Here is a 13,305-nt window from a genome sequence, read left to right as displayed (position 1 = left end):
AGGGACCATTCCCTGGAGAAGGATGTCATGCTTGGTAGGGTGGAGGGTCGACGAAAGAGGGGGAGGCCTTCACGAGATGGATTGACATGGTGGCTGCCATGATGGGCTCAAGTATAGCAGGGATTTTGGGGCTGACGCGGGATCGGGCAGTGGTTCGTTCTGCTGTGCATGGGGTCGCTATGAGTCAGAAACGACTCGACGACACCTAGCAACAACAATAACAACAAAATTCATTTTGTTCTTGACACCTAGTGGAGTCCCCTTATCTATAGCTAGCTCTCTTTTTCCATTCCTTTTCATTGTACCCTTCTCAAATATCAGGATACAAGCATGAATTTGTATTTTGAAGTTCTAAAAACAGAAAGTAACAGCTGAAATGTTACAGCTATCTTCCCTTGCCTTTGTGATACACACAGGTAGTTCAGCATGTGTGGAATGATAAACAATTAAATCAGCACATTTATACAAGTACAGAGACAGTGGTGACCTACCAGGGTTAAATGAAACAGTACAAATCTGCCTTAAGGCCAGTTTAAACAAGAGATTAAGAAACAGAACTTAAACTAAACTAACAGGAAAGAGGGATGATGTTTACTCTGTTACAAATAAGTAGCATGTTATCTCAAATGCTCTTGCAAGGTTATTCCAGTAATTAGAGGCATTCTTAAGGGAGCTATACTCTTAAGTCTATCGGAGGCTTTCCTACTTAAGAAATATGCTAACTCTGAGCTATTGTTTTCATTTCCATACACATTAATTGAGCATCTAAAAACAGAGATTATGCCAAATGCTAGAGATAGAAGATGAACAAAACAGTAGCTCTTAATCCAGGCTTCTTTTGATCTCTAGGAGTTGGAGCCAGAAAAAAACATCAACACTTCACCCCTGTCCCAGAGTTTCTGAGTCAATTTGACTTGGAAGGGGTACCTAGGCATCTGTATTTTTTAAAGTTCCCTAGGTGATCCTAATATTCATCCAGGATTGACATCCATATGAAGGTCTGTTGTTGTTGTTGATGTTATGTGCCGTCGAGTCGGCCCTGATTCATAGTGACCCTTCCGTGGGTTGCCGAGGCAGTATCACTACAGAAGTAGATTGCCCAACCTTCCTTCTGAGGAATGACTGGTGGATTTGAACCACCAGCCTTCTGGTTAGCAGTCAAGTCTAGAATCTGATATTATCTAAGAGAAAACACAAAGAAACAATAATAAGATAATGACAGTAGAGAAAAAAGTGCTGTGGAGTTCCAAGGACTCCTGACTTGGCCTGGTGTGTTGGCCATTCCACGGAAGAGGACAAGAAATCCTTCACCAAGGAAGTGCTACAAAACAAAGCTCAAAATTAAAATTAGCTATAGCTACTGGTGATCTGGTGGTGCATTGGTGAAATACTCATCTGTTAGCTGATAGGTTAGAAATTCAAAGTCATTCAGTGGTTGCTTGAGATAAAGGCCTTGTAATCTGTTCCCTTAAAGATCACAGCATAGGAAACCCTATGGGGCAGTTTTACTCTGTCAACTAACTATAGTTAGCTACATCTTAGCTAACTTAAACAAGTACTATGTGCCAGATGCTCTTAGCTGATCTTCCATTAATTCCCTGACATAGGTGTTATTATGCAGTTATAGTTTGCAGATGAGGAAATTGGGGCTCAGTGATTTGCTGAACAACTATAAAGCTTGTAAGTGGCAGAATTGGGATTTGAATCCAGATCCTCTGGCCCAAGTAAAACATAATTTCCAGAAATAGATAGATAGATAGATAGATAAATGGATTTAAGTGATATTAAATGGTTAATATGCCAGAAGATATTGCCATATTTTATTGCTTTTTCATTCAATAACATTTTTAATAATTTTGAGGGTTTTCAAACCATGTGAAGATTTTACTTTCCTGAAAAGTTGACCAATGGTGGTAGTGTCTTACAGAAAATCAATTTCTCCTTTGTGTCAATACAATCTGACTCCTGGGGAGGTTCAGTTTGAGAGTCACAATACTCTACTCATGGCATAGCTTCAAAACATTGGAGCGGCCCCCTCCCCACGCTAAGATTTATGACATGAACCATAAGGAAAAGGTCCAGGCAGGAGTTAACTAATTCGCCATGTCAGCCTAAAAGTTCCAATCAGTTGTACCTAACAACACAAACATCTGCTAATGTGGCCCAGTGTGCAGTTTTAGAAGTACCCTTGATATTACAAAGTATAGGAAACTAACTGTATTTAAGCTACACATCTCCACAATGATGCAAATAAGCCTTATAAGACTTTTTAGGGAAAATTTTAAAGATAACAAATCTTAGCAAATGAAGGAAGGACATAACACACTAGACATTATAGCTTTATTCCATAACAGGTAATTACGTTATTACTCTATTAGTTGGAGATAAACATTCAAATAAACACTCTAATCTGAAGATCATATTACTCTGGTGTATGATTAAGATATTTATTGCTAGAGAGTATTATCATTTTAACTCATAATAATTTTCTCTCTCTTGAATGCTCCTCTCTCTTCTAACCTCATTACACTTTCTGGAAAGTTCCAGTTGAATGTTTGCTTTCACATATATTGAAGCTATCTCAACCTATTTTTTTACCTCTCCCCTGGGATTTTTAAGGAGCTCTAGTGCGTAGTGATTAAGGCATTTGGCTGCTAACCAGAAGGTCGGTGGTTCAAACCCACCAGCTGCTCTGGGACAGAAGAATGAGTTAATCTACTCTGTAAAGACTTATAGCCTTGGAAACTCAATGAGCGGGTACCTAGCACATAAAGTCAGATTCGCACCTATGACAATCACATGTGCATCAAAGTACAACTGTACTCTGTGGGGTTTTCAAAGACTATCTTTTTCAGAATTACACTGCCAGACGTTTCTTTCAAGACAACTCTGGGTGTCGAAATGCCAAACCTTTCAGTTACCAACTGAGCACATTAACCATTTGTATCACCCAGGAATACCACCAAGCACATAATAGGTCCATATAAAGGATTTTAAGAATGGACATTGAATAGGTGGAGCTGAAATCTTCAAACAGGATTTTGATCATTGCTTTAACGTGACTCTCTCTCTTGCCAACACTGACTGAATCATGGACTAAATCTACCTTCATATCGATCGGGAGGCACAGAAGTTATTTTGCACAAGCACTGCCACTGGAGGCAGGAGAAGAACATGGTTCTCATTTCCTCTCCACTGCTAATTAGCCATGCAATCTTTGGCAAATCACTTACCTCTCCTGACTTTGATTGCCTTCACTGTGAAATTGTGACTAACAATGCTTTATTTTCCTGGAAGAAATATTCTAAGTTTCAAAATATGACAGATCTTTGATGAAACCAAACCTTTCTTAGTCCCATACAAACAACACTGTTTGGGTAAAATATAAAACTTCTCTTGAGGTCCTGGACTAGCAGTAATCATCTGATTTATGTGAATTAAACACATAGCATTGCTTGCTGTTGTTGTTGTGTGCCGTTGAGTCAGTCCCGACTCATAGTGACCCCTCTTTGGGTTGCCGAGGCAGGATCACTACGGAAGTAGATTGCCCCATCTTCCTTCTGAGAAGTGGCTGATGGGTTTGAATTGCCAGCCTTCTGCAGTCAAGTGCCTTAGGCACTATGCTACCAGAACTCCTATAGCATTGCTAGTCCTTACTTATTATTATTATTAACATGCTTAATTAGTAATGGTTTCGGCTGCCAACCAAAAGGTTGACGGTTTGAACCTACGCAGTGGCTTCATCAGAGAAGGACTTGCTGATCTGCTCACATAAAGATGACAGCCCTAGAAATCCTTATGAGACAGTTCTACTCTGTCATGTGGGGCAGCTATGAGTCAGAGTCAACTCAACAGCACCTAACAACAGCTGCTTACAAAGGACCTCCAGGCCCTGTTTCTTACCTTTTGACTTCCTGTCATGGTATGACCTGCCTCGATAATGAGGGGTGTCCAAATACAGATTCTCAAGATCTTCTTGCCACGATTCTGGATTGAAGTGCTTAAGCAGATCCTCCACAGTATCAAACTCTGCAATTGTTTTGTCCAGAGCATCCGCAGTAAGAGTGGGATCCGTTACTGATGGAGAGTGATAGGATACCCCCTAAGAGTGACATACAGCTCAGTGTACTCAGAGTAAGTCCATTGCTATTAAAGACACTTATATAACTATAGGGAAGGAGCAGACATGGGCTTCTAATTATAAGACATCATGTCTCTAAATATCATGCCACAGCCTCACCATTCTTAAATAAAAGCAAATAATCATTAAAAGACGATGATCATTCTTTTGTAAATCAAATCTAAGCAGATCATAAATCTTCCAGTTGATCTGAATTTTAATTATTTAAAAAAATAAAGATGGAGGCTAATTTCACCAAATTTCTTGGTTCAAGGTTCCAAATCATCCATGTCTATAAATGATCATTTAAATTCTGAAATCCTTCCATGCAAGTTTTGCTTAATTCCTCCCAATCTTCAATCCCATGCCTCCTCCCCTTTACAGGTCAGTTAACAATGCAGGTGTGATGTGAGCAGTGTTTAAATTTTCTCTGGAGACATCTTCATAAAATTTGGCACCCTAACCAATTTGTTACTGTCAACAAGGATAATTAGCCATGAAACTGGCTCTCTTGACTTAAGAGTGAAAGGATTCACATGGGAAGCATATGTGGGGGTGGGGGGAAATAAGACGTGTTGTAGCTTGCTAGTGATCTCAGTTGCCATTAAAACATCCTCAGGATTGCTCTTTAGATGAGAAACAAAACATCATTGAAAGCCTGGAAGGGATTATGTATTTTGCTATGGAACACATCCCCACATAGCTTTCCAAGCATTTACTTCACTAACCCTTGTACAATCTAGAGGTAAATGAACCATGATTCAAACATCTCTGTAAAAATTCATGACCCATTAACAAGGAAATAGAGAGCACACAGCCTCGAATGATTTCTAAATGTCTTTAAAGAAACTACCCAACAAATAAGATCCCCTAAGGGCAAATATCTCCTATCATTAAGGGAAAATGAAAATTAATGAAAACTTGTTTCCTTGAAATTTAACTGCAATATCCTTTTGAGAAATAGTATGTTGCTATAGAAACACAGACAGCAAAACTCACACTTAACAGTTTCCCTCACAGGTGATGTTTTCTCTCTTTAAACAATCAAGGTCCCAGGTCAAATGACACCCACCCCCAGAAGAAATGTCCCTCTTTAACACACATAGGGGTGCAAAACATTGACATACCATTGGGGTGGAGTCACAGGGTGGTATAAACAGTTAATGGGCCTGATTGCTAAGCAAAATGTTGGAGGTTCAAGTCCACCCAGCAAATATAAGAAGAAAGGCCTGGCAATCTACTTGCCAAAAATCAGCAATTGAAAACTCTATGAACCAGCTCTACTCTGACACACATGGGATTGCCATGCACTGGAATCAACTCAACAGCAAATGTTTTTCACCACTGGTGCAGTGATGTAACTTGGGAGCACCTTCAAATACGCTCTGTAATGAAAAGCTAGTGGGAAAAAGCAAAGAGGAAGAGAGGAGTGGATTGATTGGTGAATGCCTCAGGCCAGCTCTTCACTCTAGGGAATGTGTATGGTGGGGAGGGGTGTGAAATGACTGAGCTGTGATTAAAGCCCTCCATTTCTTTCTTTCACATCTCTCTAGGCATCACATGCTAGAGGTGGACAATACTTACAAGTGAGTACAAACATTCTAAATCCCCATTCAATTTGTATTGTCTAGATAATCCATAGGCGTTGTTGTTACGAGTTGGCGCTGACTCATGGTGACCTTATATATAACAGAATGAAACTGCAAAATCTACAGTCTACCTGGCTTGTATTCACCAAATGATGTACAATTCGCTTTCTGTCACAGTAGCCTGGGTGTAAGATTCAAAATACCACAATGAGCTGGTCAAAGGTGGGCACATATTAAAGCTTTTTAAATATTATAGCATATTATAAAATAAAGTATAATGTAAAATGTTAGATTATAGCATTTTATGGAGGTACGTAAAAACTTTGAAAATAAAATACTTCTTCCTTTTTTTTTTTTTTTTCCTTTTTTGAAATAGAATCAGGGTATCAATCAAACCATTCCCACCCAAGCAAAAGTCTCTTGCAATGGCTCTGTGGCAAGTGGTTGCAAGGAGATGTTTTTTTTTTTTTTTTTTTTGGAGGGGGTTTTGCTCTTAAAAATTCCGTAATTGTGGCATGTGCCCAATCTATCTCTAATAAAAAGCAGTGGAGGTGCTCTCACTTCCCAAGGGGAGAGCAAAATCCGAAGTCTTCTAACAGGCTGAAAGGCAAATCCACACTGTAGCTAAAATGTAACATTGTCCTTACATATGAGCTTTAATGATGCTTCAACTTTGAACACAGGGTGGTTGACAAAAATAGCACTGACAGCTAAGAAAATATTTATGAGTAATTAGGTGATCTAATAAACCCATGAGAACATTTTTTGTTTCTGAGGTAAATATTTTCAAATTGTTTTTGAGAGAAACAGCTAATTGGGTGTGCCTTTTCAACCACACTGTACATTTTGACTGTAAAATAATAACAGTCTGTAAATGGTGCTCTGAAAACTGTAAACTGCTTTCAGCAAAACAAAACACATGGCTTTTGCAGAAGTTAACATTAGGTCCAAGGGCCCTTGCTCCTATTACAAAAGGTTCTTGAAAAACAGAATGTGAGGAAAGAGGCAGAATCTTCCTCATCTGTCCAGAGGACTAAGCAATGCTTCAACTTGGAACTCAACATAGAAGCAGTTCCAGTAGATGTGGATAAATGGCTCAGCTTCCCAGATACTCAAAGTTGATGGGACAATCCATCTCTTTTAGAGCAACCAGACTAGCCTTAATTAGCTATGGGTCTTCTAAGGTTAGTAATTTCTACTCTTGGGGGCTGGATTAGACAATCCTGACTTATCATGTATAAGATGCTGAGAAGTGGAGGACCCCTTGACAAAACAGCACACTAGGTCCTGGGTGACGTGGCTGGAGTCTATGTTGCAAGGTAAGGCTCAGGTAGCCTGAGAGCTGCCCAACTGCCCAAGCCTACTGCCTATTCTCCACAGCTCCAAAATATTACCTGCCTTATTTAAATTTTCAAAAGCCTAGTAATGGGGGCATTGATGATTCAGTGGCAGGACTCTTAGCTCCAATTTAGGAGGCCCAGGTTTGATTCCTAGCCAATCCCTCATGCACAGCCAGTACGCCATCTACCAATGGAAGCTCCCGTGTTGCTATGAGGCTGAATAGATTTCAGTGGAGCTTCTAGACTAAGATGGACTAGGATGATGATCTATTCCCAAAAATCAGCTAATGTAAACTTCATGGATCACAATGAGCTGATCCACATCCCTTCAGGGGGATGGTGCAGGACTGAGAAGTGTTTTATTCTGTTGCATCTGGGATTACCATGAATCAGTGGTCACTCAGCATCAGCTAACAATAACGATATACTTAGCTAGGCTGCGTAGTGCCTAAGGCATGTGACTGCTAACTAGAAGCTGGTGGTTCAAACCCACCAGCCACTCCTTGGAAGGAAGGTTGGGCAATCTATTTCCATAGTGATACTGCCTTGGAAACCCAAGGAGGGGTTGCTATGAGTTGAATCCGAAGCCACAGCAGTGAGTTTGTTTTTTGGTTTAGGTTCACCGCATGTATACCAGACATCAAAAGACAAACAAATATAATATTCTTAATATCACTGGAATAGGCTCACTGACCAGTTGTTCGTATGATGCTCTTTTATTCTAGTAGCTAAGACCAAACAAGCTAAATAATCATAGATTCTGTTTTTGAGGAAATGCTGTCATAGGCAGGTCATTTTAAAATCCCCCAAAACATACCACTTTTTTTGGGGTAAAAAAAAAAGGCAAGTCTGAGTCAGCCACATAGATCCATGTTAGAACCATGGATAGACAGGCTTTCTGCACGCTCTTGACCGTACTATGAACAAATGCTTTTATTATCTTCATTTTATTGCTTCATAAGTGCTACATGTAGAAAAACATAATCTGTCTTTCTGTGCAAAATAGATAAGGAGACAGAATACTGAGAAATGACTAAATTTGGAAAGATAAATAGGGGCACAAACCATTTTGCAGCTTCAGGGTGCTATGTATTCTTTCCAAGTCAAATAGAGTACATGCTTGATAAGTACTTAAGTTATCTTACTGTAAACATTGGGATTTTTCAAGTCTGAAAAGATCCTTGAAAATGCAAAGGTTAACAGCTTACTATGGAATATTCCAAAGTGATTTCAAAATTTCCCACTTGAGTCTGGGCCATGGACCAGTTTGAGATGTTTGATGTGTCTGGAAAGTCCTTTGCTTGGAAGGTTGCAGTTTGAAATGAACAATTACTTAAAACATTAGCTATCCCTGTGGTCCTACAGTGACTGCTGACATTTCCTGGAAACCTTTCCTAAAAGAGAGGATAAAAGGGCATTCTTTTACGTAGCCTGCTGTAACCTGAATGAAATGGAAGAAAACATCTTGCTTCAAATCTGGCTTTTGGTCAAGCCATAGGTCCTTAATGCAGCTGAAGTCATGCTAGGATTAACTTTAGCTACTCCATCAATTTTTTCCCCCCACAGGCAACAGAGTAATAAATTACTTACTGAGATGGAGCTTGTGACTGACTCCCAGTTAGTCTCTGAGGCTGCAGCGGGTTGGAAATCTTCCTAGAAGGCAAAGAAACATCCATGTGAGTCAGTCAAAGCTAAGTTCAATTCATTATGTGCACGGTTTCGATATCTCAGCCATATGAATCTTCTTCCAACTAAATGACAAACAGGAGTAGGGGCTACCTTCCGACTGAACAAGTCACCATTTCTCTCATACATCTCTCCTCAAGAACTCTTATAATTCAACACACAAACAACCACATTACTTGGAAGCACTGGTAAAATGGAAAATGGACAAATAAAAGTTTAAGTTTCAGCTCAGCCACCTCCTGGGCTGTGTGACTTCAGGGAATCTACTTAACCTGTCCAAGCCTTCACTTGCTCATCTGTAAGAGTTGGTATGGAATGCTTAATTTACAGAGTTCTTTTGAAGAGTAAATGAGAATTTTTATGTATTTGTAACTGGCACTTAATAAGTGCTTAAAAAATAATAATTATTATTATTATCATTATTGATGTTCATTTGGTTTGAACGAGGTTCTGCATCATATCCAGTTCTGCCTGCTGAGCTAGCCCACATTCTACTGATCTTTCTATAATAAATTAACTGACAAAGGTCTGTTCCTGACTATTAAGAAATGTCAGGAAGAATGGCAAAATGAGGAAAATGAATGTGGGGATGTTAAAGTACTACCCATTTGAGGAAAGAAGGTAAGGGACAGACCTGGGAACTTTATCTCGGAGAAGCCATGAAAGATCTGTGATAGCAATGGATCTCAGGGACAGAAATTTATTTTAAAGGGCAAATTTGTCTCCAATTTGTATGTGACATCCATGTTAATTTCTCTACTACCATTAAGTTTAAAAAACCTGTTGGGAAGGAAAGCTGTTTCTATCACAATTGCCGCTATATCAGTCCATGGCATTGAGAGGCTTCCCCTTTTTCTCTGACCTTCTGCTTTACCAAGCAAGATATATTTTCCAAGGACTGGTCCCTTCTGACAACATGACCAAAGTATGTGAGATGAAGTCTGGCCATTTTCACTTCTAAGGAGCATTCTGGTTATACTTCTTCCAGGACATATTTGTTCATTCTGGAAGTCCATGGTGTGTTCAATATTCTTTGCCAATACCACAATTCAAATACATCAATTCTTCTTCAGTCTTCCTTATCCATTGCCCAGCTTTTACATGCAGATAAATCCAAACCCACTGCAGTCGAGCTAGATCCAACTCACAGCGACCCCTCCTTGGGTTTCTGAGGCAGTTTCACTTACTATAGAAATAGATTGCCTAATTCTCCTTCCAAGGAGCTCTGGTAGTGTAGTGCCTAAAACACTTGACTGCTAACCAGAAGGCTGGCGGTTCAAACCCACCAGCCACTCCTCAGAAGGAAGATGGGGCGATCTACTTCTGTAGTGATACTGCCTCAGAAACCCAAGGAGGGGTCTCTATGAGTCGGGTCCGACTCGATGGCATATAACAACAACAACAACAATCCTCCTTCCAAGGAGTGGCTGGTGGGTTTAAACTACCAGCCTTCTGGTTAGCAATCAAATGCCTTAGGCACTCTGCTACCAGAGCTCCTTCACATGCATATAAGGCTAATGAAAATGCTATCGCTTGGGTCAGGCACATCTTAGTTTTCAAAATGACATATTGCATAAGCTCCTCAAATGCATAATGTCTGAAATGACTTGTTAACTTTCCCCAGAAACTTTTTCCTTTCTTTGTATACTTTCCTTGCATTATCTGAGGCTGTCTCTCTTTTTAATAGAATCTTCTTCTCCACCTTTTTATTTTTTCCAGTAACCATCTACTTAAGCTTTCTCGACTCAGATCCAGAATCATCTCCTTAGTGAAATTTTTCTTGGCCCACTTCTATCCTTTCATGCTCTCCTGATTAGACATGTATCAGAGAATGAGTGATTAATGGATATTGAGGGAAAATGAGCATTCTGTGATCTGAGGCTAATGTCATTATCCCTCTTGGCATATGTCTTTCTACCAATGATCTCTGCAAGACCTGGAGAAGCCATGGACTCCCTTGCCTCTTACTGGGTCTCACCTGGTCAGACTCATATAAATCCCGATTCTCATTTGTTTAGACACATCCTTCTGGTGTGGGAATTCTTATCTTTTTCATATATAATCTGTCTTTCAGAGTGCAGTGACTATATTTTCTGTTTCTTTCTTATTCTTCTCTGAGTTTGAGATTACAGTAAGGATGCCACACCTCACGAGAGAGACACGACCGTGAGATATAGATGTGGGGATCATCAGCATAAAAATAGCAAGTAAAGCAAATGATACATTATGTTGGCCAAGTGTAACAATCAAGGGAGGGACAATCTTCAAATCTTAGCACTGCAAAGAACTTTAGGATTGTCTAGTTATGGAGAACAGATTGAAGTTGTCAAGGATTCCATGTTACTTGGATCCACAATCAATGCTCATGGAAGCAACTGTCAAGAAATCAGATGTAGCATTACACTAGGCGAATCTGCTGCAAAAGTCCTCTTCAAAGTGTTTAAGAGTAAAAATGTCACTTTAAAGATTAAGGTATGCCTGGCCTAAGCTACAGCATGTTCAATTGCCTCATATCCACGTGAAAGCTGGACAATGAATAAGGATGACTGAAAAACTTATGTACTTGAATGGTGATATTGGCGAAGAGTATTGAAAATACCATGGTATGCTAGACCAAAACCAAAGCCTAACCCACTGCCGTGGAGTCAACTGGTTTTGGTCTAGCATACCATGCCGTGGAGTCATTGGGTGTCCAAGGCTATAAATCTTTATGAAAGTAGATTGCCTCATCTTCCTCTCCTGCAGCAGCTGGTGGGTTTGAACCACCAATTTCTGGGACTGCTAGAAGAACTAACACATCCGTCTTGGAAGAAGTACAGCTGAAATTCTCCTCACAAGTGAGAATGGCCATACTTTGTCTCACACACTTTGGTCATGTAGTCAGAAGGGACCAGTCCCTAGAAAAGACAGCATGTTTGGTAAAGTAGAACCAAACCAAAACCGAACTCACTGCCATCGAGTTGGACCCCTCCTTGGGTTCCCGAGGAGGTATCACTAAGGAAGTAGATTGCCCAACCTCCCTTCTGAGGAGTGGCGGAGTGGCTAGTGGGTTTGAACCTCCAGCCTTCTGGTTAGCAATCAAATGCCTTAGGCACTATGCCACCAGAGCTCTAATAAAAGGGGAAGATCCTCAACAAGAGAGATTGACACAGCTGCTGCAATACTGGGCTCAAACATGGTGAAGATTATGAATATGGCACAGGACCAGGCAATATTTTGTTCTGTAGTACATAGGATCCCTGTGAATCAGAACTGACTTGACAGCACCTAGCAACCACCATCACAAGTTATTTCCTTCATTTCAAAGGTAAGAAAACCAATTATCAGAGAGATGAAATGATGTGCTCTGTGCCATGCATCTCCCTACAAAGATAGGGCCATCAGAGCTCATTCCTAAGTACAAACTTTCACATCATGCTAATTGGCTTGGATAATCATGTGTCTGGAGAAATACGGAACAATGTCCAAAAAGGGAGGCAAAAGAAAATAGGTAAGGTATAAAGCAGGGTATTGGTGGAGGGTTTTGTAAGGGCATCCTTAAAAGTAGTCTTAGTTATTTAGATCTGATATTTATTAAATTTGTGAATACATTTTGTCTCATTTTCTTGCACAAATGTGGTAAAAAATATTTTGTTAAACATTTTTAAGTATAAAGTGCCTTTCATGTGCATCAACCTAGACATATGCTCCACAAAGAATGTTCAGCTTCTTTACTATCTGGGCTACAGTTAAAAACTTTAATACAAAGAAATGATAAAGAATTTTATTAAATCACAGATGAAATACAAATATATCTTCTCTTAGTGTTATGAATATTAGACATATAAAAGAAACCAATCTTCTTTTATCTTACTTAAAAGTTTGTCATTGTTTATATAGGATATATTTAACATGAGATTTTAAAAGTGAACAACATCTTTTATAAAAATAAAGCATCAAACTTTCAAAGCTTTAGCCATAAAAGGAGAATTTTGACATGAAATGGCACAGAGAGATTTTATCTTCTAAATATATTATTTCACGGCTTTCACCTTAACCTTCCCAATCTCAGATATCAGCAATAGCTTGTTAGGTTTATGCAGGCTTCCACTTTTGCCCTAAAGTCCGTGAGGCAGCCAGAATATTTAACCTTAAATCAAATTATTTATGTTTTCTGCTTAAAACTCTCAAATAGCTTTACATTACACTTAAGACTGGCTCTGTAAGATCTGATCACTGCCTGCCTTGATGATCTCATCTTCTGGTGTCCCTCTGTGGTGTGGTAAATTACCTGGTATGGCTTTTCCAGCCATAAGTCTTTGTAAACTCCATGGTGGACTTTGCTGTGAGCAACTGAGGAGCTCCTGATTGTAAATGTTATCCAACTGGGGTATTTCTGTTGGGCGTGTTACTGGAGCAATGTTCTGGGAAGTTTGCTCTCTCTCAGGTGCTTAGAATTCTGATGTTATGATTGGCTAGTTTGGCCACTCTGCCAGGCTCAAAAGGAGGCCTCCTAGAGGCAGAGCTCTCTCTGACTGCTCGTTGAGGAAGACGTGCTGCTGAAAGAGACACGCGCTGCTGGGAAAGAGAC

The 13,305-nt window shown here is 39.8% G+C and overlaps 1 protein-coding gene across 1 annotated transcript in view; it reads right to left on the bottom strand.

Moving 5' to 3' along the window:
• The window catches only part of PDGFD (platelet derived growth factor D), a 357,317-nt gene that overhangs the window by 39,837 nt on the left and 304,175 nt on the right, over nucleotides 1–13,305 (bottom strand). The window contains exons 4-5 of the mRNA XM_007946000.2: nucleotides 8,640–8,702; nucleotides 3,904–4,102 (exon numbers count right to left, since the gene is read on the bottom strand). Of these exons, the coding sequence (XP_007944191.1) occupies nucleotides 3,904–4,102; nucleotides 8,640–8,702 (262 nt within the window). The remainder of the gene's footprint in view (nucleotides 1–3,903; nucleotides 4,103–8,639; nucleotides 8,703–13,305) is intronic.

Source organism: Orycteropus afer, unplaced genomic scaffold (genome assembly GCF_000298275.1).
Source record: "Orycteropus afer afer isolate SDZICR_OR568_19922 unplaced genomic scaffold, OryAfe1.0 scaffold00147, whole genome shotgun sequence".
Taxonomy (NCBI): Eukaryota; Metazoa; Chordata; class Mammalia; order Tubulidentata; family Orycteropodidae; genus Orycteropus; species Orycteropus afer.
This window is presented reverse-complemented; position numbering and strand designations above follow the sequence as displayed.